Source organism: Vulpes lagopus, chromosome 5 (genome assembly GCF_018345385.1).
Source record: "Vulpes lagopus strain Blue_001 chromosome 5, ASM1834538v1, whole genome shotgun sequence".
Taxonomy (NCBI): domain Eukaryota; kingdom Metazoa; phylum Chordata; class Mammalia; order Carnivora; family Canidae; genus Vulpes; species Vulpes lagopus.
In genome coordinates this window covers 73,491,356-73,519,192 of record NC_054828.1, presented here as the reverse complement: position 1 = coordinate 73,519,192, position 27,837 = coordinate 73,491,356, and the positions used below count along the sequence as shown (strand labels likewise).

At 45.4% G+C, this 27,837-nt stretch overlaps 1 protein-coding gene across 4 annotated transcripts in view; it reads left to right on the top strand.

The window, feature by feature from the left end:
* The window catches only part of TUFT1 (tuftelin 1), a 47,011-nt gene extending 21,659 nt beyond the window's left edge, over window positions 1-25,352 (top strand). For 2 of the 4 annotated variants that reach the window (XM_041756455.1, XM_041756454.1), the window contains 12 exons: window positions 2,947-3,021; window positions 3,424-3,525; window positions 8,999-9,067; window positions 9,855-9,944; window positions 11,730-11,795; window positions 14,619-14,732; window positions 18,512-18,640; window positions 19,248-19,342; window positions 21,198-21,303; window positions 22,176-22,259; window positions 23,112-23,212; window positions 23,761-25,352. In XM_041756455.1, coding sequence (XP_041612389.1) covers window positions 2,947-3,021; window positions 3,424-3,525; window positions 8,999-9,067; window positions 9,855-9,944; window positions 11,730-11,795; window positions 14,619-14,732; window positions 18,512-18,640; window positions 19,248-19,342; window positions 21,198-21,303; window positions 22,176-22,259; window positions 23,112-23,212; window positions 23,761-23,827 — 1,098 coding nt within the window. In that variant the 3' untranslated portion in view covers window positions 23,828-25,352. The remainder of the gene's footprint in view (window positions 1-2,946; window positions 3,022-3,423; window positions 3,526-8,998; window positions 9,068-9,854; window positions 9,945-11,729; window positions 11,796-14,618; window positions 14,733-18,511; window positions 18,641-19,247; window positions 19,343-21,197; window positions 21,304-22,175; window positions 22,260-23,111; window positions 23,213-23,760) is intronic. The other 2 variants (XM_041756457.1, XM_041756456.1) reach the window with 1 other exon arrangement.
* The last annotated feature ends 2,485 nt before the right edge of the window (window positions 25,353-27,837 follow it).

Here is a 27,837-nt window from a genome sequence, read left to right as displayed (position 1 = left end):
CTCCGCCTCTCTATCTCTCTCTGTGTCTCTCATGAATAAATAAATAAAATCTTAAAAAAAAGAAGAAGCTCAGCCTGCTGAGTCACCCAGGCACCCCTCTTCTGTGTACATTTAGAACTGAATCAGTGTTATATTTTTTTAAAAAAGATATTTTATTTATTCATTCATGAGAGACAGAGAGAGAGAGGCAGAGACATAGACAGAGGGAGAAGCAGGCTCCCTGCAGGGAGTCCAATGTGGGGCTCGATCCCCAGACCCAAGATCATGCCCTTAGCCGAAGGCAGACACTCAACTGCTGAACCACCCAGGCATCCTGACAGTGTTATAATTTTATCTTCAACCGTCAAACATGTTAGAAAACCCGAGAGGAAAAGGAAAGCCTGTTGTATTTAATGATGTTTTTGCTATCCATGTTGTTTCTTTCTAAGGTTCCAAAGTTCCTTTTGTATTGTTTTCTTTCTGTTTGAAGACCTTTTTTTTTTTTTTTTTAAAGATTTATTTATTTACTTATGAGAGAGAGAGAGAGAGAGAGAGAGAGAGAGGCAGAGACACAGGCAGAGGGAGAAGCAGGCTCCATGCTGGAGCCCAGTGCGGGACTTGATCCTGGGACTCCAGGACTGCTCCCTGGGCCAAAGGCAGGCGCCAAACTGCTGAGCCACCCAGGGATCCCCCTGTTTGAAAACCTTTTATAGCTGTTGTTCTATTTTATTTTATTGATTGAGTGAGTGAGTGAGAGAGAGGGCGGGGGGAGGGCTCTGGGGGTGGGGGTGGGGGCAGAGGGAGAAGGAGAGAATCCCAAGCAGACTCTGCTAAGTGCAGAGTGGCCTGTGTGGGCTGGATCCCAGGACTTGAGCCAAAGTTAAGAGCTGGCTGCTTGACTGAGCCACCCAGATGCCCCATTTTTTTTTTTTTCTTAAAGATTTTATTTATTTATTTATTCCAGAGAGAGGGAGTGCAAGAGTCAGGGGAGGAGCAGATACTGAGGCAGACTCTGTGCTGAGTGCAGAGCCCAACATGGGGCTTGATCTCACAACCTGGAGATCATGACCTGAGTCCAAATCAAGAGTCAGACACTTAACTAAGCCATACAGGTTCCCCCTACAGCCATTCTTTTAGTGTACTCTATTGGTAAGAAATTCTCTTAGTTTTCCTTTACCTGGGAACATCTTTGTTGTGCCCAAGATTGCGAATCCGAGAAACCACCAAGGAGGTGACACCGATGCAAGCGCATGAGGGTTTATTAGCAAGCTCGAGCTTGGGTCCAAGTATACCCGACACAGTGGAGCAGGGACTTGGGCCCCGAAGTGGGTTACAGCTGGGTTTTTTATAGGCTGGTCTAGGGGATTTTCAGAAGGGGTGGAGGAATTTCTCACGTTCTGTTTACATTCTGATATGGGGCTTTCAAGGGCATTGAGCTCTGTTCTCTTTCTAATATGGGACTTTCTACCATAGACGTGGGCTCTGTTGTCTTTCTGATATGGGATTCCCTGCCGAGGACATTGAGGACATTCTGCAGTTTTTCCCGTAAAGTTCAGCTCTTATTCACAGGGGCCTAAGATGGCTGTACTTGTGCTAATGCTAAACTTTAGGTGGGATGGCCTTAATTTTTCTCGGCCTCCACATCTTGATTTCTTCCCTCATTCCTGAAAGAGAGTTTTTTGGTCATAAGATTCTTGATTATGAGATTTTTTTCAGTACTGAAAAATAGTATGCTATTTTCTCCTGGCGTTGGTTTCTGATAAAAAAAATCTGTTTATTCACTGTTTTCCTCTTATAAGTAAAGTGTCTATTTTTTCTCGGACTTGAGAAGAGTTTTTCCTTGTCTTTAGTTATCAGAAGTTTAATTATGACGTATCTTGGCATGATTTGGGGGTTCATCCCATTTGGGATTTTCCCAGCAACTTGAATTTGTGGGTTTATGTCTTTTGTAAAATTTGGAAAGTTTTCAGCCATTATTTCTTTGAGTATATTTTGCAAGTTCCCCACTTTCTCCTGTCCCTTGGAGATTCTGACAACAGGTGTGGGTGAGATGACCCCTCAGAGGCCCCCCGTCTGGCCTATTGTCTGTGCTCTTTCAATTAGAGTGCCTGGCTTTATACAATAAGCCAGACTTGATCTTCATTAGCTGACAACGCCTTTATTTTGCCTGAGGGATGTCCCAGCTTTCTTTCCCCAGCTGTCTCCAGGTAGAGAGAGGTGTTTTAACAAAAATGCATATTCTGTGTCCTGGGGGAAAAGAGCAGCTACTCTGGCTATTTTGAAATCATTTCCTCTTCTTTCTTGTGTAATGTTCTCTAGACTTAGACGTCTTGGAACATCATATGCATTCAGAAAATACCTGTGTGAGGGACTATGGCAGATAGCAGCCCACAAGGAGTTAACAGAGGGAGCAGTTCCTCATGGAACATTGAAGAACTAAGAGGCAGGTGCCACAAGAGGCCCCATTATACTGAGGGAGCTCAGGGAGAGGACAGGTTGTTTCCCACTGGATGTATGGAAGTGTCACAGAAGATGTGGCTACTGTCATATAGTTTGGTTCGGGAAGGATATCTATCATAGTTTAAGTCTTGTGAAGTGCATCAGTAGCTTCCTGACTGGCTGTCAGGTGCAGGAATCCTGGATTGGGAGTGCCTTCTTCAGGGCTGGGGAAACAGGAATCCACACACTGTGCTTCTTGGAATCTGAGGGCCTCTGGAGCTACGTGGAGCGGCATCCTGTGTAGGCTCTGCTGTGGTATAGAGAGTACTGTCAGAGGCCCCAGGGACATCCTACCACCCAGGAGTGACTGATGTTAGGCAAGCTAATGTCACCTCTCCAGACTTCAGCTTTTCTTGTCTGTTAAGTGGTGATAACAAGACCCATTCCGCAGGGCTGGCAGAGGTGTACCTGTACCAGGAGTGGACTGTGAAGGTAAGGGGTGATTGTTGCTGTCCTTGTCATTATTAGGGCAGCGTGGACATTCTCAGGCTGACTCTACAGAGTGAACTGACAGGAGATGAACTTGAACACTTAGCCCAGAAGGTATCAAGGTTTCTGGTGGGGTGAGGCCTCTCCCTCAGCCAGTTCTCCTTCGCTGCTGACCTCTCATGCCAGTGCTGCCGAGAGCCATCTTTGCTGCTGTGCAGGATCACCTCCTTTCAGACGTACCACCTGACCTCAGCATTGTGCACTGCTTTGGGGGATGCGGAGACCCCACTAAAAGTAAAACTAACCTGCAATTTCTGCTAATTTTCCCCATCCAGTGTTGCTGTTGTGTAGCTTCTGGTAGAGGTTCTGGAAATGAATTTTTGGAGGGGAAAATCAGACTAACCCGTTAAATCTTTTGAGGAGCAGGTATTCTGCATTGGTCAAGGGGCAGAAATTCTGGGCTTGTCATGATTTCTGAGCCATTTCTCTCTCTTTCTCCTTCTCTCTCTCTGGCAGGTGGGCAGGAAGACCTATGCCATGGTGTCTGGCCATTCAACCAGTCATTCCCTGGCCTCAGAACTGGTGGAGTCCAATGATGGACATGAGGAAATCATTAAGGTAAGCTTAGTTTACCTCCACTCTTCCCTCTCTCCTCTTTCCCCTTGCAGGCATGTGAGAGGGAGCAGCTGGCTTTGCCACAGGGTTTGACTAGGAGGAACCAGACCTGTAACACTAGTTCCTGGGAATTTCCTGGAAAGATCTTAATTAACACCAGGAGACCACAGTCAGTGTGTAGTGACTTTGGTGCAACCCAGCCCTTGGTGTGAGGATGGATGGGATGACCTTTTTAGGTGCCTATCCCACTATCCAAATTTAGCTGCTGGAAATTGTCAAGACAAGTGGGAAGTGTATTTGTGGAACTTACTATTTTTTTTTTAATAAAGATTTTATTTATTCATGAGAGAGACACACAGAGAGAGGTAGAAACACAGGCAGAGGGAGAAGCAAGCTTCATGCAGGGAGCCTGATGCGGAACTTGATCCCTGGACCCTGGGATCACGCCCTGAGCCAAAGGCAGATGCCTAAACCATTGAGCCACACAAGCGTCCCACTATTTTTTTTTTTTAATAAAACAATTTTTGTTATTTCTTTTTTAAAAGCAGCTCTTTGAGATATAATTCACATACCATACAATCGATTCAGTGAAAGTGTACAATTCAGTGGTTTTTAGTATGTTCACAGACTTGTGAACAAGTGGCAATTATTACCACTGTTAATTCCAGAACATTTCAGTCACTCCTTCCTTTTCCTGGCAATCACCAAGCTATTCTCTGTCTATGGATTTGCCTCTTCTAGACCTCTCACGTAAATGGAACCGTATAATATGTGGCCTTTGTGTCTGGCTTCTTTCACTTAGCATAATAATTTCAGGATCCAGCCATGTTATAGCATATGTACTTAATCCTTTCAGTGTTTAAATAACATTCCCTTTAATGGATCTATCACGTGTTTTTACTCGTCAATTGATGAACATTTAAGTTGTTTCCACTGTCTAGCTACTATTTTTTTTTTTAATTTTTATTTATTTATGATAGTCACACACAGAGAGAGAGAGAGAGGCAGAGACACAGGCAGAGGGAGAAGCAGGCTCCATGCACCGGGAGCCGGACGTGGGACTCGATCCCGGGTCTCCAGGATCGCGCCCTGGGCCAAAGGCAGGCGCCAAACCGCTGCGCCACCCAGGGATCCCTGTCTAGCTATTATGAATATTGCTGCTATGAATATTCAAGTGCCAGTTTTTGTGTGAACATATGTTTTCAGTTTTCTTGGTATATGCCTAGGAGTGGAATTGATAAGTCATTTGGTAACTATATTTAAGGCTTTGAGGAACTACCAGACTTTTTCTCAAAACATTTGTTCCACTTTATACTCCCACCAGCAACATAGGAGGGTTCCAATTTCTTTATAGCCTTACCAACACTTGTTATCATCAGTCTTTGATTATAGCCATCCTATTGCATGTGAAGCCATATCTTGTAGTTTTCACTTGCATTTCCCTGATTACATGCTTTCATATGGATATTGTCTATTTGCATATCTTCTTTGGAGAAATATTTATCCAAATCCTTTGCCCATTTAAAAATTCAGTTGTGGGGGGATCCCTGGGTGGCGCAGTGGTTTGCGCCTGCCTTTGGCCTAGAGTGCAATCCTGGAAACCCGGGATCAAATCCCACGTCGGGCTCCCGGTGCATGGAGCCTGCTTCTCCCTCTGCCTGTGTCTCTGCCTCTCTCTCTCTGTGTGTGACTATCATAAATAAATAAATTAAATAAATAAATAAATAAATAAATAAATAAATTAATAAATAAATAAAAATTCAGTTGTGGGGACACCTGGGTGGCTTAGCAGTTGAGCGTCTGCCTTCAGTTCAGGGCATGATCTCAGAATCCCGGATGGAGTCCCACATCAGGCTCCCTGCAGGGAGCCTGTTTCTCCCTCTGCGTATGTCTCTGCCTCTCTTTCTGTATCTCCCATGGATAAATAAATAAAATCTTTAAATAAAAAAGTTCAGTTGTGTTTAGGGGCACCGGGTGGCTCAGTTGCTTGGGTGTCTGTCTTTGGCTCAGGTTATGATCCTAGGGTACTGGGATCGAGTTCTGCATCATTCTGCATTGGGCTCCCTGATCAGTGGGGAGTCTGCTTCTCCCTCTGCCCCTCCCCCTGCTTATGCTCTGTTTCTCTCTGATAGATAAATAAAATCTTTAAAAATAAATAAAAATAAATAAAAATTCAATTGTGTTTAAAGTGTTTATATGTTAGGTACAAGTGATAACTGTGACTACACTTTCTTCATGGTGTTACCTTTGCTATATTTGAATTTTAAAATAGCAACGAATAGTCCAAAAGGATTACTCTTGGTGATTAATTGAATTTAGCAAAAAGTTTGGACGTATGAATATTATAAATAAAACATTGTCATTTTTGTTAAAAGAAGTTATTTGTGTTTTAATTTTCAAGATATGAGAGTTCCTTATATATCCTGGATACTAACTAGACCCTTACCAAGATATATGACTTGGAAATATTTTTTTTTTAATTTTTTATTTATTTATGATAGTCACACAGAAAGAGAGAGAGAGGCAGAGACACAGGCAGAGGGAGAAGCAGGCTCCATGCACCGGGAGCCCGATGTGGGATTCGATCCCAGGTCTCCAGGATCGCACCCTGGGCCAAAGGCAGGCGCCAAACCGCTGCGCCACCCAGGGATCCCGACTTGGAAATATTTTTTAAAAATTTTCCCACTCTGTGTTTTGTTTTTTTTACTTTCTTAATGATATCCTTTGAAACAAAAGTTTTTAATTTGATTAAATCCAATTTATATATTTTTTTCTTTCATTGTGCTTTTGGTGTGATGTCTGAGAAGGGTTTGCATAACCAACGTCACAATGATTTATTCCTATACTCAAAGAATTATAGTTTTAACTCTTACAAATAGGTCTGTGATCCATTTTAGGTTGATTTTTGTATATGGTATAAGGAAGAGCTCCAGTTTCATTCTTTTCCATGTAGATATCCATTTATGCCAGCATCTTTTGTTGAAAAGACTGTTCTTACCCCATTGAATTGTCTTGGCATCCTGTCAAAAATCAGTTTAGTGTATTATTGTATTATTATTGTTCTGGACTCTCAATTGTATTCCATTGATTTATTTGTCTCTCCTTATGTCAGTTCCACACTGTCTTGATCACTGTGATTGTTATTTTTGTTAACATTTTCTTAATATTTATAATATTGTTATTTTTCAGGATCCTTTTACCTATTCAGAGTCCTTTGTATTTCCATATGCATTTTAGGATCAGTTTGTCAATTTCTGCAAGGAAGCCAGCTTGGATTGTGATAGGAATTACGTTGAAACTGTAGATCAGTTTGGGGAGTAACACCATTTTAACAATATCAAGTTTTCCAATCCATGAAAATGGGATGTTTGTTCATTTTTTTAGGCCTCCTTTTTTTTTTTCAACAGTGTCTATAATTTTCAGAATATAGGTCTTGAACTTTGTTAAATTCATTTCTAAGTATTTTTTTTCTTTTTAAATTTTTATTTTAAATTCAATTCAGTTAACATATAGTGTATTATTAGTTCAGGTGTAGAATTTAGTTGCATAGAACACTCAGTGCTCATTACATTCTGTGCCCTCCGAATTCCCATCACCCTGTTACCCCATCCCCCTACCCACCTCCCCTCCAGCAACCTTCAGTTTGTTTCCTAGAGTCTAGAGTCTCTTATGGTTTGCCTTCCTCTGTTTTTGTTTTTTGTTTTTTTTTTTTTAAAGATTTTATAAAGAGAGCAAGAGAGAGAGAACAAGCAGGGGGAGTGGCAGGCAGAGGAAGAGGGAGAAGCAGGCTCCCTGTGGAGCAGGGAGCCATATGCTGGGGCTTCATCCCAGGACCCCTGGGATCATGACCTAAGCTGAAGGGGGAAGCTTAATCCACTGAGCCACTCAGGCGCTCCTGCTCTTCCCCTCTCTGTTTTTATCTTATTTTTCCTTCTCTATGTTCATCTGTTTTATTTCTTAAATTCCACATAAGAGTGAAATTATATGATATTTGTCTTTCTCTGACAAAATCGCTGACTTTTATCTTTTATTTCGCTTAGCATAATACCCTCCAGTTCCATCCATGTAGTATTTTTTTCTTTTTGTTGCTCTCATAAGTAGAATTGTTTTTAAATTTCATTTCCGATTGTTCCTTGGTAGTGTATAGAAATACAATTATTTTTTGTATATTGATCTTATATCCTACAACCTTGCTACAACCTCTGATAGTTTTTTAGTAGATTCCTTACAGTATTCTATATACATGATCACTTCATCTGCAAATGGAGATAGTTTTTCCTCTTTCTTTTCAATCTGGATGCCTTTAATTAATTTCTTTTTCTTATTCAAAGTCATTGCATGGCCCTTAAAGAAAGCAAAACTACCCCATAATTCTACTGATGTAATCATTATTACTACTTTATTGGGTATCCTCTCAGACATTTTTATATTTGTATTTTTTCAAAAATTAAATTGTTTTATATACTATTATATACACTGTATTCTACAATTTGCTCGCTCCCCCCCCCCAAACACTTTAATGATTTAATATAGGTTTATAACATCTTCTGTGTCTATAAATGTAAGTGTCTGGTTTTTTTTTTTTTTTAAGATTTTATTTATTTATTCATGAGCGACACATAGAGAGAGAAAGAGAGAGAGAGAGGGAGACAGAGACACAGGCAGAGGGAGAAGCAGGCTCCATGCAGGGAGCCCGATGTGGGACTCGATCCTGGGTCTCCAGGATCATACCCTGGGCTGAAGGCGGTGCTAACCCACTGAGCCACCCGGGCTGCCCAGTGTCTGGTATTCTAATGGCTGCATAGTATTCTATTATGATGTACCACAATTTAAGTAATCCCTCATTGTGGGCCATTGTGCCTATTTCCATTTTTGCAATCATAAACAGTATTTTGCTGAACATATGTTACTAAATTGCATATGTGTTTTATAATACAGGTATTAAATATTTTCTTAATTATAAAAGATTCAAGAATGTATAGAGAAAAATGTGTAAATCTTTTTACAACCTCCTTTGTACAAATTTACGTATATATGTGAGTGTTTATGCCAGTTTGGCTATGCCAGTTTATCTCATTAGGATAAATTTCCAGAAGTAGGTTTGATAGGTCAAAGAGTAATTACAGCTCTAAGCTTCCTGATTTGAATCATCAAATTGCCAAGCAGAAAGGCAGTAACAATTTACCTTCCCACCAGCAGTGTAGGAGCCTGCCCATGAGGAATTAACTTCCCAGGAGGTTCCTTTTTTTTCTTTTTTGAAAGATTTTATTTATTCATAAGAGACTCAGAGAGGGAGGCAGAGACATAGGTAGAGGGAGAGGCAGGCTCCCAGCAGGGAGCCTTATACGGGACTGATCCCAGGCCTCCCCGCCTCCAGATCATGACCTGAGCCAAATGCAGATGCTCAATCACTGAGCCACCCAGGTGCCCTCCCAAGAGTTTCCTTAACTAAAGAGTCTTGTTTCCCTTATTGCAGGTGTACCTGAAGGGGAGGTCTGGAGATAAGATGGTTCACGAGAAGAATGTCAACCAACTGAAGAGTGAGGTACAGTATATCCAGGGGGTGGGGACCCCTCCCTTGTGGGAACCTCTCAGTTTTTTGGCTCCCATCTTTTTTTTTTTTTTTGTATTTATTTATTTGAGAGAGTACCATTGGTGGGGATGGTGGGAGAAGCATATGGGGAAGGGGAGGAAGAAGTAGACTCCCCAATTGAACAGGGAGCACAATGCAGGACTCTATTCCAGAACCCTGGGATCATGACCTGAGCAGAAGGCAGACACTTAACAGAATGAGCCACCAAGGCACCCTGGCCTTGTGGGATCTGGTTCTCTCCCATCAGCTTCCTTCATACAGAAACCACCACCATGCCACCCCCTTGAGTCAAGTATCATTTGTGACCCTTCCATTAATCAACAAATATTTAACTACTATGTGCCTAGCACTGTACCCTAGCCATCCTCTCTAAACTGCCAACCTCTTTTCCTCAGCTTTTCCTGACCCTCACCATGACTCCTATTGGCACCTAGGCACTTGGCATCATGTACCATATTACATGTTTGTTTCACTCATTTGCTTTTTGTGTCTCTGCAACAAGAATGTTGCCTCCAGCAGCACAGGGTTTTGGTTTCCTTCATGTAGGCTTTGTTTCCTGTTTGTGTAGGAGGGACTGTGCTGCAGCCCCATTTGCCTGGGGTCCCTCCTTCCCCCAGCCAGTGCTAAGGCCAGTACCTGGCTCACAGGAGTATGGGTCAGGGACAGGCCATAGTGGGTGAGTTGGTGCGTGCTCTCTTTCCTTATCCCAAAGCTAAAGCTTCTTGCCCTCCTCTCCCAGGCCCAGAATTGCCTGCAGAAGCTCCAGGAGGACATAAGTAGCAAGCTTGACAGAGATCTAGGCGCTTCTCTCCATGGACAGGAACTACAGGTAATAGGAAATCGTCAATGGTTGGGTCCACAAGGAAGCGGCTGTGCTGGGCAGTCCCATTTGCTGGTCACACAGCAGATGCCGAATCTCACATCAGTGCCAGTAAAGGAGAGAACACAGGCAATGTTGGCTTCTCAGAGCACTCACAACGTTACTAATGCTTTCCAGTAGATGGACACCTGCGTTTACACGTATCAGCCTCTGTATAAGTATACCTGTTTTGAAAACAGTGTATAAAAATAGAATTTATGTAAATAAAATTCCATTAAGTTATTGGCAAAACCTCTTCTCTGTGAGGATTATGGGATCAAAGTTTTTGCAATCCAGAGTCTTATAAAGCAAACAATTACCTATAAATGCAAACTTCTCATAAGTCAATCCTGCTTAATTGGGGTGACACCTGTGGTATGAATTGAAATTTTGTCTGTTTGTGTGCATAGCTGTCTCTATCTGGCACCAGAAGCTCCTCAAGGGTAGGGCTTACCTCCACTGCTGTCTCTGTATCCCCACACTTGGCACAGGACATAGGATGCAGAAGGTCATCAGTAAATGTCATATTGAACTTATTGAAGGGTCTTTTTAAGATGGATGGATGATTCTGGGATCCTGTATTTCAGTTTTTCTAAAGTTGGAGGCTAGAAGTGCCCTTAGGAGAACAGAACCATCTCTTCTGTTTGACCCTCATCCTTCTTTAGATTCTGAGTTATATCTCCTTCCTCTGCATTTGATTTGGGGAGTTGGGGAGTCTCTCTCCAGTAGCCCCCACCCTCATCCTCCTGAGTGAAACGATGACTGTACAGCTGGTGGCAGCAAGGCTCCTCCTTGGTGTGAGCATGCCTGTGGCTTATGTGGTCATGCCCCCTACTTCATTCTGCTGTGATCCAAGGTAGGGCTTTCATGGCTACGCTCACATCTGGCTGCTGGGAGATGCCTTCTCAAGTGACCAGACAACCTGATATGCTCTGAGACTGACCCAGAAGTCCGGGGCCCTTGTTTGCACAGACCAGCAGTCATTTCATCACATCAAGCTATGGGCTATAAAGGATTGCTGCAAAGGCCACTTCACCTTTTGCTTTTTGCTTCATCAAACCCCAGGATCCCTGAGAGGGAAGGGAGATTCTTTGTTGGTGGCAGGCAGCCTGCATGATCTCCAGTCTGTAGAAAGGTTTTTGGCTGAGGTTCCCTTCATCCTCCCTACAAAGCCGGAGTATTCCCTTTTAAGGCCACACACATGCTTCTCCACTCCCTCCCCTCGGTTTTCCACAGAGCACTCAAAGTCTTTTTTCCCCTTCTGGCCTTTCTTCCTTCCTGCCTTCCTTTATTCCTTTTCTTCTTTCTTTCTTCTTCTTTCTTCCTTATTCCTTCCCCTTTTCCTCCTTTACTTCCTCTTCCTCTCTATCTTCTTCTTCTTTCTTTCTCTTCCTTTCTTTTTCTTTTTCTCTTTCTTCTCTTCTCTTCTCTTCTCTTCTCTTCTCTTCTCTTCTCTTCTCTTCTCTTTTCTTTCTTTTCTTTTCTTTCCTTATTTATTCATGAGAGACACACAGAGAAAGGCAGAGACACAGGCAGCAGGAAAACCAGGCTCCCTGTGGGGAGCCCAATGCAGGATTCAATCCCAGGACCCCGGGATCGTGACCTGAGCCAAAGGCAGACGCTCAACCACTGAACCACCCAGGTGTCCCTCGCCTCTTTCTTTTATTCTGTCTAAGATTTGAGATCTTAGGAGATTAACATTTTGAAGTTGGTTGTTTGGGCAGTTTTAACAACATTTTACTTTTCTTTGAACAGGTGATGTTAGAAAAGCCAAATGGATTAAATCCAGGCCCCACGACCCTGTATAGCAGCGCACCTGAGGTAGGTAACAGGGGGAATAGTAGTTGACTACTTCATAACCAGGAAGCAGGATATCCTCCTCTATGATCCCTTTGTTATTGCTCTTTCTTGCTCCATAAATATAAGAGTAATGTTTGCTATAAAAATTCAAACAATGGAGAAACATACAAACCGGAAATTCTCCTTCCTCAATTCCACTCCTTTGAAGGGTCCACTGTTAACAGATTGAAGTGGGTGGATCCTTTTAGAGCAGGGCTCTTAGCCTTTGCTGTCTACTGGAATGGCCCTGGCAGCTTTAAAGGAGACAAGCCTGTGCCAGCCCTAGAGATTGTAATTTCACATGATCTTAGCCAAAAGGCCGAGAAGCAATTAGAGATTGTAATTTAGTTGATCTGAGATACAGACTGCTGGCTCAGTGGGTACAACATGCAACTTTTATTACATTTTATTTATTTATTGAAGGAACTGGCAGGGGGATGGAGAGGGAGAAGCAAACTCGCTGCTGAGCAGCAAGGAACCCCAAGTGGGGCTCAGTCCCAGGACCCTGGGATCAGGGCCTGAGCCAAAGGCAGCTGCTCAACCCACTGAGCCACCCGGGCACCTCCCTCATTCTTTCGAATAATGACATAGTAGTATTTCTTTCCATGGCTGTGCTTATTTGTTTGTTTATTTTTATTTTATTTTATTTTTAATTCCAGCATAGTTAACATATAGTGTTATATTAGTTTTAGGTGATTCAACAATCCTATGCATTACCCAGTGCTCATTGTGGCTGTCCTTTTTGAAAAAAATTTCCCCCAGCTTTATTGCAGTATAATTAACAAATAAACATGGCTATACTTGTTTAAAAAAAAAAAAAAAAGCATTTGTTATATTTTTTGTTATTTTTATTAAGATTTATTTTGTTTTTTTTTATTAAGATTTTATTTATTTATTCATGAGAAACACAGAGAGAGGCAGAGACAGAGGCAGAGGGAGAATCAGGCTCCATGCAGGGAGCCCGATGTGGGACTCATCCCAGGACCCCGCGATCACGCCCTGAGCTGAAGGCAGATGCTCAATCACTGAGCCACCTGGGCAGTCCATTTTTTGTGATTATATAATAAGATATGTTATTGTAGAAAATTTATGAAATTCAGAAACACAGAAAAGTGAGAGAAGAAAAAAAAAATGTCACTCAGATCCACCCAGAGAAAAACCACAGTTTAAAATGCAAATAGTATTTCAATAGCAAGATTAAACTGTATATAGTATTTCTTTCTGTTTGTTTTTTTTTGTTTGACTGGGGTTTGTTTTGTTTTGTTTTTGGATTGGTTTTTTTCTGGCCCTTCAGTGTAGGGCTGAATCAGATCTACCCATCTGTTCAAGGCATATTATCATCTCATGTCATAAAGGCCTTTAACATTTTTTAGGGTTTTTTTTTTTTTTGCTCCTCCCCTCCCCAGCCAAAAGGTATACATTCTAATATATTCAATGTATGATTTAAATATGCCTATTAGTATGTTTTCAGTTTTCATAATGGATTTGTGCTATATTTCCATGTTTCCCTTTTTACCCAACACCATGTTCTTAGGATCTAGCCACATTGCTATGCCTAAACCTAGTGTGTTTCTAACTCCAATGTGTATAGTTTTATAACTTTTTTTCTCTTCATATTTTAACATGAAACTTTTCCATGTCATTAAACAAGTTTTATAAGAGCACCATTTGAAATAAGCACATGGTAGTAATGCTCCAGGAGCCTTTTCAGTCATTCTCACTGCCCAGCAGCTTAGGTACCGATAAGCTTAGGGCGAGTTGACCAGATAACATCCTGATGGCTAGATTTTGGCATGTTGTAGTTCTAGCCATTCATGGTAAACTTGCAATTTGGATTTTTTTCCCCTCCTTCTGAATCACCCATATTTGGCAAATATGCTGCTGGCAACAGGTTCCAATAGCGCCTGGTGCTATATATTCAGCTCTTTCTTCTCAGAAGCTCTAAGCCCTGCTGGGTATTATCTTATTTTTGAGGCAGCCTATAAGGCAGGGCATGATAAGGAGTCTTCTTGCTGCTGCACAGAGAAATGAAGACCTGCTGGGCTTAGTGATTGCACAGCCGCCGAGACCCTGTTGTCTGCCTCCCAGTTGAAAGTTCCGTGCTTCCTAATGTGCAAGACAGGGAGAGATGTTTCAGTCAGACCCGCTGGGAGCTGGTAACTGAAACGCCTGATGCCTGTGTGGCATGGGGGCAAGACCCCACATGCCAGCTCAGCGCTAACCACCAGCCCACGGTTGGGTGTGTCTGGGGAGAGACTCACTGTAACCTCAATGAGGACACCTTTTCTCACATCAAATCAGATTCCTGGACTCATTGGGTGCTTTTGCTCTAAACCTGCCTGTCCCGTCAGTAACCCTTTATATGCTAATCTTTGTGCTAGATGCAAGGAAGACCAAAGGTGTGCCTGGGGATGCACCTCTCATGGTGCATATGGCATAACCCCTGCCCTGGGGGCACTATGGTCTAAAGGAGAACACGTCCCTGCTCTCAGAACACTCTAATCTATGGAAGCAGGACATATATGTGAGGATGGCATAAGCATACCTGCTAATCAGTTGACACCTGTATAAAGATTACTGAGTGTCTTCTAAAATCATCAGATGATTTGAGGCTAGCTGAGTTCCTTAGGATATGAAGAGAGTGATTTCGTGTGAATAACTCAGAGCTCCTGGGTGTCTAAGACTGACTCTCCCCCTGAGTGATGTGAGAGTGGTCTGGACAAGAGGGCGCAAGCATATGTGGTGGCGGACCTTCTCTTACACAAGCACCGTGCCTTCAGCTTCTCTTCCCTTCTCTGGTTATAGGTCGACGGCTGTATAAACGAAGATGTCAAGAGCTTGAGGAAGACCGTGCAGGACCTGCTGGTCAAGCTGCAGGAGGCTGAGCGGCAGCACCAGTCAGACCGTGTGGCTTTTGAGGTGAGATTTGGGATTCAAAAAGAAGGTACCCCAAGTGTTGGGCTGCTGGATACAGGTGCCAGTGACTTTTCATGGACTTCATGTCTTTCTGGCTGTGTGCCATCCACTGGAACAGCTAGGCTTTGAGGCCTGGGCACCTTCCCATCTGCTTTTTTGCATTCCTGGACATTTATATTTTTTGCTGTTGAAGGCTAGCCCATAGTTTAAAGGTTGGCACTTGGTTCTCTACTGAAGTTGAGTGGTGGTGCTGGTCTAGGATAGCAGGTAATTCGAATCATTTCTCTGAGTACCACAGTAAAAATTACTGGGCTCTAGGCACCATGCAGGCAGGGACTGTCGCTGTCAGGGTCACCCTGCATCCCCATGTCTGACATAATGCCTGTCGTAAGGTGGGCACCTCTTAAGTGTGGATGGGATGAGAGGATGGACCAGTGTGGTTGTAGAAAGATCTGTGTCCATGGAGTCAGAGGACTTTAAGTCTAGTTTTGACTTTACTATGCAGAGCTCTGTGATCTTGAATGAGTATTTCACTTATTACAAAAGTAATACTAAATTATTATGAAAGATTAAAAAAGCACCAAAGTCTGTAAATAGTGGAAACTCCCCATTATTAAAAAGTGTGTGAGATCTTCATCTTGCCAGAAAATTGAGTATAAAATGAGGTACACTGGGCAAACACTAGGCTTCTGTGTGAGGTTAACCATCTGTTATCCATTATTGTTCATCCACATGTGAAATATTTCTGTGTCATAAATATGTGATGATAGGATGTGCCCTGTCCAGGCATGCCAGGAGCTGGTGAAGAAGACTGAATGCCTCTCTTCCCTAGGATTGAGAAAGAGAATTTCTGAGAGGGATATGGAGGGGAGGAAGAAGGCACAGGGATAATCAATTGCCTTTAGAGATGATCATTTATTTGAGCAAGTAATTTAACATAAGTATCAGGTCCAGATTATGTAAAAATGAAACATTTTAAGTATACCTTACAGAATTGAGTGAGGTAAGATGTGTAAGTATGTTACTCTGAAGGATTTTGGAAATAGAAGATACCCTGTATTTTTCTTTTTTTTTTTTTTTTTTTTTTTTTTTTTTTTTTTTTTATTTATGATAGTCACAGAGAGAGAGAGAGAGAGAGGCAGAGACACAGGCAGAGGGAGAAGCAGGCTCCATGCACCGGGAGCCTGATGTGGGATTCGATCCCGGGTCTCCAGGATCGCGCCCTGGGCCAAAGGCAGGCGCCAAACCGCTGCGCCACCCAGGGATCCCGATACCCTGTATTTTTCTTAGTGATCAATTTAGTTAAGTGGGTTTTCCCATCCTAAATAGTCTGGACTTAGCATGATACTGAGATGAGTTTGGTCTCAGAACAAAGTGGCTGTGTAGTGAAGGAGTTTGCTTCATGTGCTTCAGATTCCACAGCCTGGATAATTAGGTTGACTATGTGTCATTTTGGTGACCAGCTGTTCCCTACCTTCTTGGTATACAAGAGGAGGAAGGGGATGTTGAGGCTGTAGCACTGACCAGACTGTGAATGTTGGAGAGAAATTTCTATCTTGAGAGGCCTTATGAATCACTTGTCGGTTTGGGCCATACATGGAGGTGTCTGCTAGCTCTGGGTTTCAGTGCTTGAACAAAAGGGTCCAGAGTCAAAGCCTGAGGCCAGGGGATCCCTGACAGCTGTGCTACCTGCCCACGGTTTCTTAGCAGGGGCTCCCGTTGGTAAGTAGCACCTGCCTGCAATAAGAGGTACCTCTTGAGTTATTTCCACTTTTGGAGTAGGTTGACACACACCCTCTTATGATGAAGAGGTTCCTTCAGGGCAGTGCTGATTGGAACAGCAGGACAGATGTGACAGAGGAGTATGTTTTTTTCCTTTGTGATCCTACAGCTGAGTGTGAGGATCAGCCCATGGCCCGATAACGCTGTGCTGAGTACACATCAACCTGGGTGCAGTATTATGTACAGAAATGAGAGGTTTTGTTTTTATGTTCTTGTCCATGGGGCTGACCTGTTCCAGGCTAATATGGGACCTTTGGAGGCTTTTCTGTCTTTGCTAGTGAATTAGACTCTCTGATCTACTTTTCTGAACCAGGGGATAGCAAGGGCAAGATTGTCAATTACTGAGAAAACCACCTTCCAGTAAGCATGGGTTTTCTGTTCTGTGAGCAGCAGTTTGTTGTCAGGAAGGGTTTGTGGAGAGTTTGCTCTGGACAGGGCTGGTGTGTAGCATGGACATGTCCCATCACACATCATCCTGTGCTTTGCTTTCCCTTCTGTGATTCTGACTTTGGGAGGAGTCAGACTGTCTACTTTGGTGTTCTGTTCTCCTGGGGTTGCATGGGCTTTGGGGAGGTTATGTGGCTTCTTCTTCTTCGTCTTTTTTTTTTTTTTTAATTTAAGATTTTATTTATTTATTCATGAGAGAGGCAGAGACAAAGGCAGAGGGAGAAGCAGGCTCCACACAGGGAGTCTGATGTGGGACTCGATCTCAGGACCCCAGGATCATGACCTGAGCCAAAGGCAGATGCTCAACCACTAAGCCATGCAGGTGCCCCACGTGGCTTCTTTTTTAGTAACTGACTGGGGAGTCAGTGTAGGGTAGCTGGGAAGAATTGAAATGGATGATGAGGTCACTGTGTTCCAGCATTGGCTCTGTTATTCCCCAGCTGTGTACCTTGGGGAGATCAGTTGATCTTTAGTTGTGAAAATGAAAGATTGGACTAGATGAAGACCAATTCCATTTGTGATGTTATCGAGCAGTAACTGTGTGCTAGGACTGTGCCAAGCTCTGGAAATGGAATGGTACTCAAGGTCCCTGCTGGTGACCTACAGGGGAGTGCACACAAGTGACTGGGCAAGATCCACTTGGTGCTCTAAGAGGGGAGGACACACAATGGAAGGACTCCTCACTGGCATAGAGACTTCTGGAAGAAAAGATATCTCAAGCTGAGACCTGAAGTTGGCATATGGGAGGAAGGGAAGGAAGGCAAGTTCTTCCTTAAGTTTTCATTCAGAAATTCTGCTTCTGTCCCTCCCAAATTGGGTTGTTGTCTTTGTTAAAGAGCAGTTCTTCCTGGTGCATGGTTGCCCTTCCAGATGCCATTTTGGCCTTTATATGCAGGCTGCAGAATTGCTTGCTGTGAGGGTGAGGAAGAGTGGCAACTCAGAAGGAAGGATGTGGAGATGTGCTCCCCTGGATTCTTTGCATTTGCATTTGTAGGAAAGCCACACCCAACCCTCAGCTTGGGTGGCACTGGCTGACTAGGTGGGGGGTGGGGATTGTTGAAGAAGTCTGCCCTCTGGAAGGTGCTTATGGGTTCCAGGTGTCACTCTAAGGTAAACCTCTAAGGTAAAGATCAGGGGACCTGGGGTGTAGTTGGTTAAGTGTCTGACTCTTGATTTTAGCTCAGGTGTGATCTCAGGGTTGTGAGATCGAGCCCCATGTCTGGCTCTGTGCTCAGGGCAAAGTCTGCTTAAGACTTTCTCTCCCTCTCCTTCTGCCCTTCCCCACACCCCCTCATTCTCTCTCAGATAAATAAATAAATCTTTTTAAAAATTTAAAAAAAAAAAAGTAGAGCTTGATCAGCTATGCGCCAGTGAAGCCTGGAAATGGAGATACCTGCTAGTTTCCCAAGTCATCCTAGAACTGTGAATGAGAAAGAGAGGGTGGCTTCCCCTCTCCCATCACTGCGCACAGGGCCCTGGGGTCTTCCCTAAGGTTTTTATCCAGATTTGCTCTTTCCCCTCCACCCCCTTCACGTATCCCCATCCTGTCTTAGGTCACACTCAGCCGGTACCAGAGAGAAGCAGAACAGAGTCAAGTGGCCCTTCAGAGAGCGGAGGACAGAGTGGAGCGGAAGGAGGCAGATGTCGGAGAGCTCCAGAAGCGCTTGCTAGGCATGCAGGCGGTAATTGTTGGAGTCCTGCCTTTAGGGCCTAACTCCTGGCGGGTGGGGGCCAATTGGAACCAGTGGTGGTCCTGAGATTGACTGAGACCCCCGTCGTCTGCTCTTCTGAGCAGCTCCAGGAAAACATCACAGATTCCTCAGCAAATGCCTTCGAAAACCTTTTAGCCTTTAAGGAATGAGGGGTCTTTCTCTCAGCTAAGCTCAGCCCATGCTAATTAGAGTTGAATCCATTTGCATTTCATTTGAGTTCTTGTACACCTGCCCTCTATGGGCTTCTGAAGGGTGTTCTTTAAAAACGAACTCTTAAGGAGCCTCTGGACGTGGCTTCCGGGGACCAGCAGCCATAGCCGGCAGGTGGTCCTGGATAAGGCACGGCCAAGCTGTCCGGATAGCTGGGTGAGGCTGGGAAGTTTCTGTGTGCTGAGGGTGGGAAGGGTTCTCCCTGCCAGGGGAGGGCGCCCCATCAAACCAGCTTGGCCTGCTGCTCTTTGGAAGCTGTCCCAGGCCCAGTAGAGGTTGAGCCCCAGCCCTCAGGTGTCTGTCACCCCAAACACAGAAACTGTCATCACCTCCTTATTCTAGATTCTCTTCCCTTTGGCCCATCCAGGAGCATCAGGCCTTACTGGTGAAGGTTAGGGAAGGGGAAAAAGCCCTGGAGGAACTTCGGATCGAGAACACTGACTGCCAGGCAGAGCGAGAGAAGTAAGGGCCCTCTTCGCCAGAAGCTGCCAGAAGCTGCCAGAAGCTGCGGTGTGTGCAAGGGAGGGCGGGCCAGCAGCCTGCAGCTCCAGGTGGCCAGGCCTGGGGAAGAAACTGGTGCTGATGTCAGATCTTCCAGCTCTGACTCACAGTGTGGCTACGCAGGGTGGGGCCCCGCCTGCCCCGGGGAGATACTGTTGGGGAGGCTGCCATCTCTGGGGAGTTGTCTTCCAGGGAGTAGGTGCCTAAAGGAAAGGCTTGCGTGGTGTCAGAGCCAAGGTCAAGGGGGAGCTGGTGAAGTCCTAGCCGTTGTGGCACATGACTCCTCAGGTTGTCACATTGGATGTGGATGTGGTATTACTGCACCACAGTTTCCTTCCCCCAAACAAAGACCGGCTGTAAATTACTTGAGGGTAAATCAGATAACTTCCTCACAAGTCATGCTTCGAAAAATACAACGAGTAGCTTCATGAAGAGATTCTGAACTTCCTGTCGCTGAAGCTGCTTGAACTGAGAACCAGCTGGCAGCAGTGGCCTGCAGGGGATCCCTGGGATCCCTTCCTCTCCATGGTTTTTACAGATTCCCTCTGATCAGAAATCAGTGAAACAAAGAGCAGTAGGCCGTGTTGGACCTTTAAGAATTTGGAAATTCTTTCTGCTGTTGACGATTAATAAATAAGATCTCAAATCATAAATCAAAGTTAACAGCAGCATGTTGGGCCTGCTCTCCACAGTGTAAGTTGGATCTTTTTAAGTTCAACAGATGTCACCTGGAGGGCCTTCTAAGGCATTCTAAGACTGCACAGTTGGTGGGGCGGCATCTTCTCTCCTTTCCAATAACCTCAGTCTAGGCATGGGAAATGCAGACATTTTATTGTAGCCTCTTTTTGGGCTCAGCAACATTTCAGAATTGTTTTAAATTACTCAGCACTCTCTTTCTCAGTCTTGGTGCTCATGGGCAGGAGAGGAAGCAGCAGGAGAAACAAAAAAGACCCAGATAACCCAAAACAGAGGCATGGGAATGGCAAGTGACAGCCATGCATCAAAAATGTTAATTTTCTAAATAAAAGGAGGCTGAGCAGTAGGGCACTGGAGAGCTGAGGGTGGACTCCTAGACTGTTTGAGGCTTGGGGAGGATGTTGGGGCTCAGATTGCATTGTGCCTGGCCCCCACCCTCACCGGGAGCACTGCCCTCCCTCTGGCACTGGCACCTGTCTGCTTCCTCACATAGGAGCGAAGAGTGATGGGTACCAGCAGTGCTTCAGAGGTCTGAACTTCTGGACCCTCTGCCTAGTCGCCAGACCTCTGGGGAGCTTGGCCCAGTTTAGAAAATGCAGAGGACATAGGAGTGTCTGGGAATCCCAGGAGACTTAGGAACATACTCTTGTGAAGAAGCTCTAAGGATCCTTAAATATTACCTCCCTCTTGACACAGAGTCCTTTCCAACAGCTCGATGGCATTGGGTATCTATACTCCCAGCTCCCACTTTAATCTTTCCAGGAATGAGGAGCTCATCACACATGAGGCAGTCCACTTTCTGACAGCTTTAATGCTGGGAAAGTCTATCCTGTGTTAGCATTAGGACTGCTTCCTTGGACATCTACCTGTTGGTTCTAGTTGTACCTTCTAGAGCTTTCCAAAATAATTTATCCATTCTTACCTCTCTGGGCTTCAGTTTCCTTGTTCAGACGAGTGGATCTCTAGGGATGCTTCCCCTGTGCTCTTCCAAAGTGTCCCAAGTACCTCCTCCTCACGGCAGACCGCTGGGGGACCAGGCAGAGGGAACCCAGTTCCTGGAAGCCCCCAGGCCCAAGTCTCTATCCCATGACTGCCTCAGCTTTCTGATCTTAATCCCCAGGGCTGCCAACCTGGAGAAGGAAGTGGCTGGGTTACGGGAGAAGATCCACCACTTGGATGACATGCTTAAGAGCCAGCAGCGGAAAGTCCGGCAGATGATAGAGCAGGTAAGCAGAGTCAGGTCTTACCCGGCTTCGGTTGCCCTCTTGGGAAGCCACCACAAGGAGCCTGGCCCTGTTTTCCTGTCAAGTCCATGCTTTTGCTGTTCATTCCCCCAGAGAGCATGGCTTATTTTCTTATATGAAAACACTTACGGCTACCAATTACTAGGTTTGAGTGATTAGAATTCGCCTTTCTCCCATCTTTCTCCTATGGTGTTACTCATTTGCCTTCTGTTTTCTGATGGGAGTTAGTCTCTCTTATACTTTGAAGAGCGCTGGTAAATGTATAATTAAGTCACAGTAAACTCCCATACCTGTGTACAGATTATCAACCTTTGTACCTCACAGCAGATTTTCTACTGTACCCCATCTGAGCTTTAGGGTAACATACTCAGGATATGCCATTTTGCAGCATTGTTTTGAGAACTTAAAATCCCTTAGCTGGGAGGGCGTATTTGCTGCATGTCCTCCATGAGAGCTAGGATTTTTCTGTTTGGTTCACTACTGTTCCCAGAGTCTAGAACAGAGTTTGTTACATAGTAAACACTCAACAAATATTTTTCTTTTCATGAGAGAGAGAGAGAGGCAGAGACATAGGCAGAGGGAAAAGTCAACAAATATTTATTAAATGAATAAATAATTTGTACTTCCCGGGGATCATCTGGGTGGTCTTCTCACAGCCTTCCCTCACACCTGGGATAATCAGGAGCTCAGTATTGACCGAAATGAGGCTACTATGGAAAAGCCTAAGCAAGTTATGTGGGAGGTGCAAAAGTCTGCCTTATGTCTCTGCTGGCTCCACAGCAGCAGGGCAAGGTTCGATGAGTGTGTACTGAGTCATTTCAAAATGAACCCCATCGTCTCCCACATCTTTGTAGCTCCAGAATTCAAAAGCTGTGGTCCAGTCAAAGGACACCACCATCCAGGAGCTTAAGGAGAAAATTGCCTACTTGGAAGCAGAGGTCTGTACACTGGGCAGCCCTGGGAAGGGAGCAGGATCTCAAAGACAGAACTCTACATAGACATAGGGAGGGAGAGTTTCCAGAGGCGTCTTTGTCCTGTGTGCCTGCTGCTTAGAAGTGAGGATCTGGGATGATTGTTGCTGTTCAGTTCAGCTGAGTCAGTGTTGTCTGAAAACCTTCAGGGAGTCACAGTGATAAAATCTGTCCCCACCCTGAAGTGGCACATTGTCACCATGTGAGCCATGTGCCACAAGCTTAGCAGAGGAGGTGCCAGTGGAGCTGGCTGTGAGGAGGAGGCATTCTGGAGGAGTGGTCTTGTCTTCTCCACAGCTAAGGTGTTTTTGACCAGTTCATGAGTTCTTTTTTTTTTTTTTTAAAGATTTTATTTATTTATTCATGAGAGACACACACACAGAGAGGCAGAGGCATAGGCAGAGGGAGAAGGAGGCTCTATGCAGGGAGCCTGATGTGGGATTCGATCTTGGGACCCCAGGATCATACACTAAGCCAAAGGCAGACACTCAACTGCTGAGCCACCCAGGCATACCAGCTCATAAGTTCTTAGTCTACCCTCCGCCTTTCCCAGAAGCTGGGGAGGACAGCAGGGAACGATCAGTATTGTACTCAGTCCTTGAGGGAAGGAGAGCAGGAGTGGCAACCAGAGGAAGAGGATGATCCAGAGTGGTGTAAAGACGAGGGATGAGGGCAGAGGGCACCCTGGCCGTGGCATGCATGGTAGGGGTGGCAGTGACAGTGGCACAAACAGAGGCAGAGAGCCCAAGTGAGCTAGTGAAATGTCACAAATGGCTAGCCAGCAAATGGCCACCCCTGCCTCCACAACTTGTATTACAGAACTTAGAGATGCATGACCGGATGGAACACCTGATAGAAAAGCAAATCAGTCATGGCCACTTTAGCACCCAGACCTGGACCAAGACCGAGAACCTGGGCAGGTGAGCAGGCATGTGGGTGCTGGGGCCTAGGTGAGGAATGATGGAAGAGGCACAGAACCATGGGCAGGAGACCTTTAGTGCTGAGGCCAGGACAAGGCTCCTGTAAATCCCACTTAGGCTCCAGTGTCTCGTCTGACCTGTTCTCCATCTGAGCCATTCTCTAACCAGGTCAGAGTAAAGCCTGACAGCACAACCCCAAGGAGGCCCACGAGCAGCCTCTAGATGAGTCTGGGCCCTCTGAAATGGTTTGCAAAAATTACAAAGGTGTAACAAGTGTGTATTTCCAGAGGGGGGCCTTTTGTTTCTAAGAGATTGACAGAAAGGTCCCAGCCTTTGGGAAAAAAACAAGAATCCCAGCTTTGCCCACTTCTCAGCTGTTTCACTGCTCTGTGTTGTCACCATCCCTGTTCCTCCCTCCCCCAATCTTCACTCAGACGTTGGCAGCAAGTGCTACGCCAGAGAGGATGCTGAGGGGGGCACCCGTGGGAGAGGGGACTGTGTGCAGGGTGGGCGACAGGCCGCACTTGCTGCTTCTGACTCTCTTTCAGTGGGAGGATATCCAAGCCCCCCAGTCCGAGTAAGCCCATGCCTCTCATCCGAGTGGTGGAAACATGAGCGAAGGAGCCGAACACTGCTGCTGCTGCCGCCGCCTCTCGCCTGTGGAGAAGCCCAACACCCCTGTAGGCCGTTTCCCCGACTTTGACTTCCTGACTAGTCCCTGGCTACGCTGAGGGCTTGTGGTTCATGCGTCCTGCTGTTTCCAAACTCCTGTCCCTGGGATGCTGGGCCGACAGAGGATGAACAGCTCCTGGTCGCTACAGCCCTTGGGAGGACGTGAACCCACCAGCAAGAGCCAGGGCAATATCCTTATTTTCTCGTTCCTGTTTTTCTCTGTAGTGGAGCCTCCCTTCTCTTGTAGCCTGGGGTCAGCTGCCTCCGAACCCACCCCCTCTCTGGGTCAGGAGAGGTGACAATATTTGCCTCCCCCTAAAAGCCAGAGGCACCGATGTCCACCTCACTGGGAGGGTGTCCCGGGGGAATGAAGTTCCCTCTACAAACACAGATCAGTTCTTAGTAACACATTGTTTGTTTTTCTACTTGCTCCGCCCTCAGCCCTGCCACCCAGGCCTACAGATTGACATGGGGGACCTGTCATGGCCTGGGCCAAGTCAGTGAGCCTCAGCTTTGACTGGCCAGCCTGGTCTTCCTGGGAGAAGGAAATGTACATTCCAGGAGTAGCTCTTAGTGGACAGATACTGTAGGGCCAAGGATGGTCGTGTGTGACTTCTCTCTGCTGGGAAGGCTCCCAACATCTTTTTAGGTTTCCTCCTAAGATGCAGTGAGTGCAAGATACACCTCAGTCTTCTTGCTCAAGAGCCTAAAAACTGTTTTCGCTGGGTTATATCAATCTTTATGAAACTCTGATTGTATTTATTTTACTAAATTATTGGTGCTTTTCCATACATCCCACAATTGATTTAATACCAGAGTCTTACAGCCTTCTCTTGTGGTGTTTGGATTTGCTCCATGCTGAGAAAAATGTGTTCCCAATGGAAGTAAACCTTTTTCTTTTTCTTCTACCTGCTTCTCTTCCTTCCTCCTCCAAACCTGATCTGACCCTCAGGAGGGCAAGCATATTTACCCTGAGGCTTTGGAATCTGACTGTATGTTGTCTGGGGGAAAGGGGTGATCAGGACTCTTTGGGGGGAGTGATTGAATTCTTCCCCTAAACCCTCTGCACCCTCTGCTCCACAATCACTCTGTGTTCCTGGCTCTGAGTGACCCTGACACTCATTGTGTTTTCCTTAGGGCTCTTCCTGCAGCCTCCAGAAGGAGATAACCATCAGAATGTGGTATTGTGGGGCACAGAAACATTCAGAGTAAACATGGATCAAGTCTTCAGGTTCTACTTGGCTCAAAACCTAGAAGCCTGATCTCTGTGTGTCATGTATCAGGACGGGGCTGACATGCTGGCACTGTCCAGAATGCTGTTCTGGCGTTCCTCACCCACATTCCTCATCTGTAAAATGAGGGGATCAGACCAGATGATTTTGATAGGCCCTCTGGTTCTGATGTTTTTTTCCCATGGCATATTCTTTGTATGGCAAACTTAATAAAATTATTAATGTGTCTCTTTGCACTGCTGGCCTGTTCCCCCACCCCACCTCCCACCACCCCCAACTTTTCTGGGAGGATGAAAGAACATGATTTTAGTGCCCGTTGAAGATGGCCACCTGGCTGTCTGCATCTGGAAGGTGTGGACCAGACACCCGAACCACAGGACTTTGTGGCATTCAGAGGAGTTAGAATGCTTAAGAGCAGCTCAGCTTTGTGGTCTGAGTCTTCTTCATTGTAGGAGATAGTCCCTAACTTTGAACTTGTCTGGGGTGGTGGCCTGTGCGCCCTATGCCTGGCCAGTGTGAGTGCTCCTCACTGGAGGAATTGGTCACAGCAGAGGTCCTTTGACTGCTTAGAAATTCACCAGGCAGCACAGGAGGAAGTAGAGCCACTCCATATCCTTTGCAGAAACGACAAGCACTCTGGAAATGCTGACAGGAGCCGGTTAAGGGTTTCCTGTTTGGCTTTCTCTGAGCACCGTTCAATTAGTCCACTGATCTTTTTCTTTCTTTCTGCCAAGAATGCAGTTGACTGCAGCCCCCTGGGGCATAGCCAAATTTACGTGAATCCTTTCTAGACCAAAGGAACTAGAAATGCAGCCTTTTTATCCCTGGCCACTTCCTCCTAGCTCCCCTTTCTCCTTCAATGCAGAGAATGGAAATTTTTCACTTAGGACTTTTTTTCCCTCTTCTGCTCATTAGCTAATTCACACCCCAGGTTTCAGAATGCATTGGATGGAGACCTTCCATTCCAGACCTGATTGTGTCTTCTAACTGCCCAAGGTTCTGTTCTCTTCTTTTACAGTCTTGATTGGCATGGGCCTATATAGACTGTGCTTTTCACAGAGTATGAAGAGGGTGGAAGCAGGGTGGGGTTGCCTGTGGCACCAAGACTTGCAAGGCTGGAAGGCAGGAGTGAGTGTACTGCCATACTGGAAAGGGAGGCTCTCAACCCTGGCCTTGAGGGCTTGGTGGGGTGAGCAGAGACTCAGACTGGAGGAGATGAAGTGGTCTGGAGACCAGAACTGGAGATCTGAGAGTCCTTGAACCAAAATATGCCTCTGCTGGACATTTACCACAGTTTGGTTGTATCACCATGTAAAGCAGCAGGGACTTGCTCCAGGGGCTAAGGAGGGTCTATGGGAAGAGGAAGTAGTCAGAAAGGTGGTTTATTTATACCTTTTCTATGGAGAGCAGCGACAGGAGGAGGGTGATAAAGCCCAGAGCCTGAGGAAGGGCGAGGTGAGCAAGCTGCTCCTGATTTCAGCAACCTGTTTATTACCTGTGTTAGGTCACTGGTAAGCCAATTCTTCTGCGCTGCTTGAGTATTTTGTGGACGGAGGATTGAATCTGCTTGCCTGGGACCTTTGCCATCAAGGTCTGTTTCTTTGAGCTGGATGCTGAGAGCTGCCCGGACACGCAACTGTCAGCAGCCAGCTTCCTGCAGATCTGGTACATTGGCCCCAACATGGGAAAAGCAGCTTGCAGGAGCACTCCTTGCTTTCTGAGCAAGAGCCCCTATTCCTGTATCTCTTCACATGTCCCCTTCTGCAAATAGAAAAGGCCTGAGAGAGGGACATGGCATGTCCCCAAGAGGTGCATGGCAACTTTTAAAATTTTTACTTATTTTCATTTTTATTTAAATTCCAATTAATATATGGTGTGGTATTCGTTTCAAGTGTACAATTCAGTGATTCAGCACTTCCATACAACACTCAGTGCTCATCACCTATTTAATGCATCCCCCCCACCCATGGCAACTTTAAAATTTTCTTTTTTTTTGTCCCCCCTCTGTCCGCGCACCCCGCGTGGGCCTGCCGCCCAACTTTATTTTTTTTTTAAGATTTTTATTTTATTTATTCATAGAGACAGAGACACAGGCAGAGACACAGGCAAAGGGAGAAGCAGGCATCATACAGAGAGCCCGATGTGGGACACGATCCAGGGTCTCCAGGATCACGCCCGGGCTGCAGGCGGCGCTAAATCGCTGCGCCACCGGGGCTGCCCGCCGCCCAACTTTAAAATTTTATTTTATTTTTTTTTAAAGATTGTATTTATTCACGAGAGAGGCAGAGACACAGGCAGAGGGAGAAGTAGGCTCCCTACAGGGAGCTGGATACAGGACTTGATCCCAGGACCCGGGGATCACACCCTGAGCCAAAGGCAGACACTCGACTGCTGAGCCACCAAGGCATCCCACCGCAACTTTTTTAAAAAACTAAATTTCTAAAAAAAAAAAAAAAAACTAAACTAAATTTCTAAAGCCCAAAGGTGATTTGTGCATCTTCATCTCTATTCAAAAGAATCTTTCACCATGAAGTGTTCCAAGATTTACCTTGGAAAGATGCTCTGATAAGATACAGCTTAAAACAACTTAATTGACGAGAAGGGTAGCATCCCTTGGGGTTCTGAAGCAGCTTTAAGGAGATCTTCGGTAGGTGTTGCTGTTTTTTGTGGGGCTTCAAGTAATCCCTGGGCTCCTTTGTTCCTCAACGCCAAGTGGCAGAG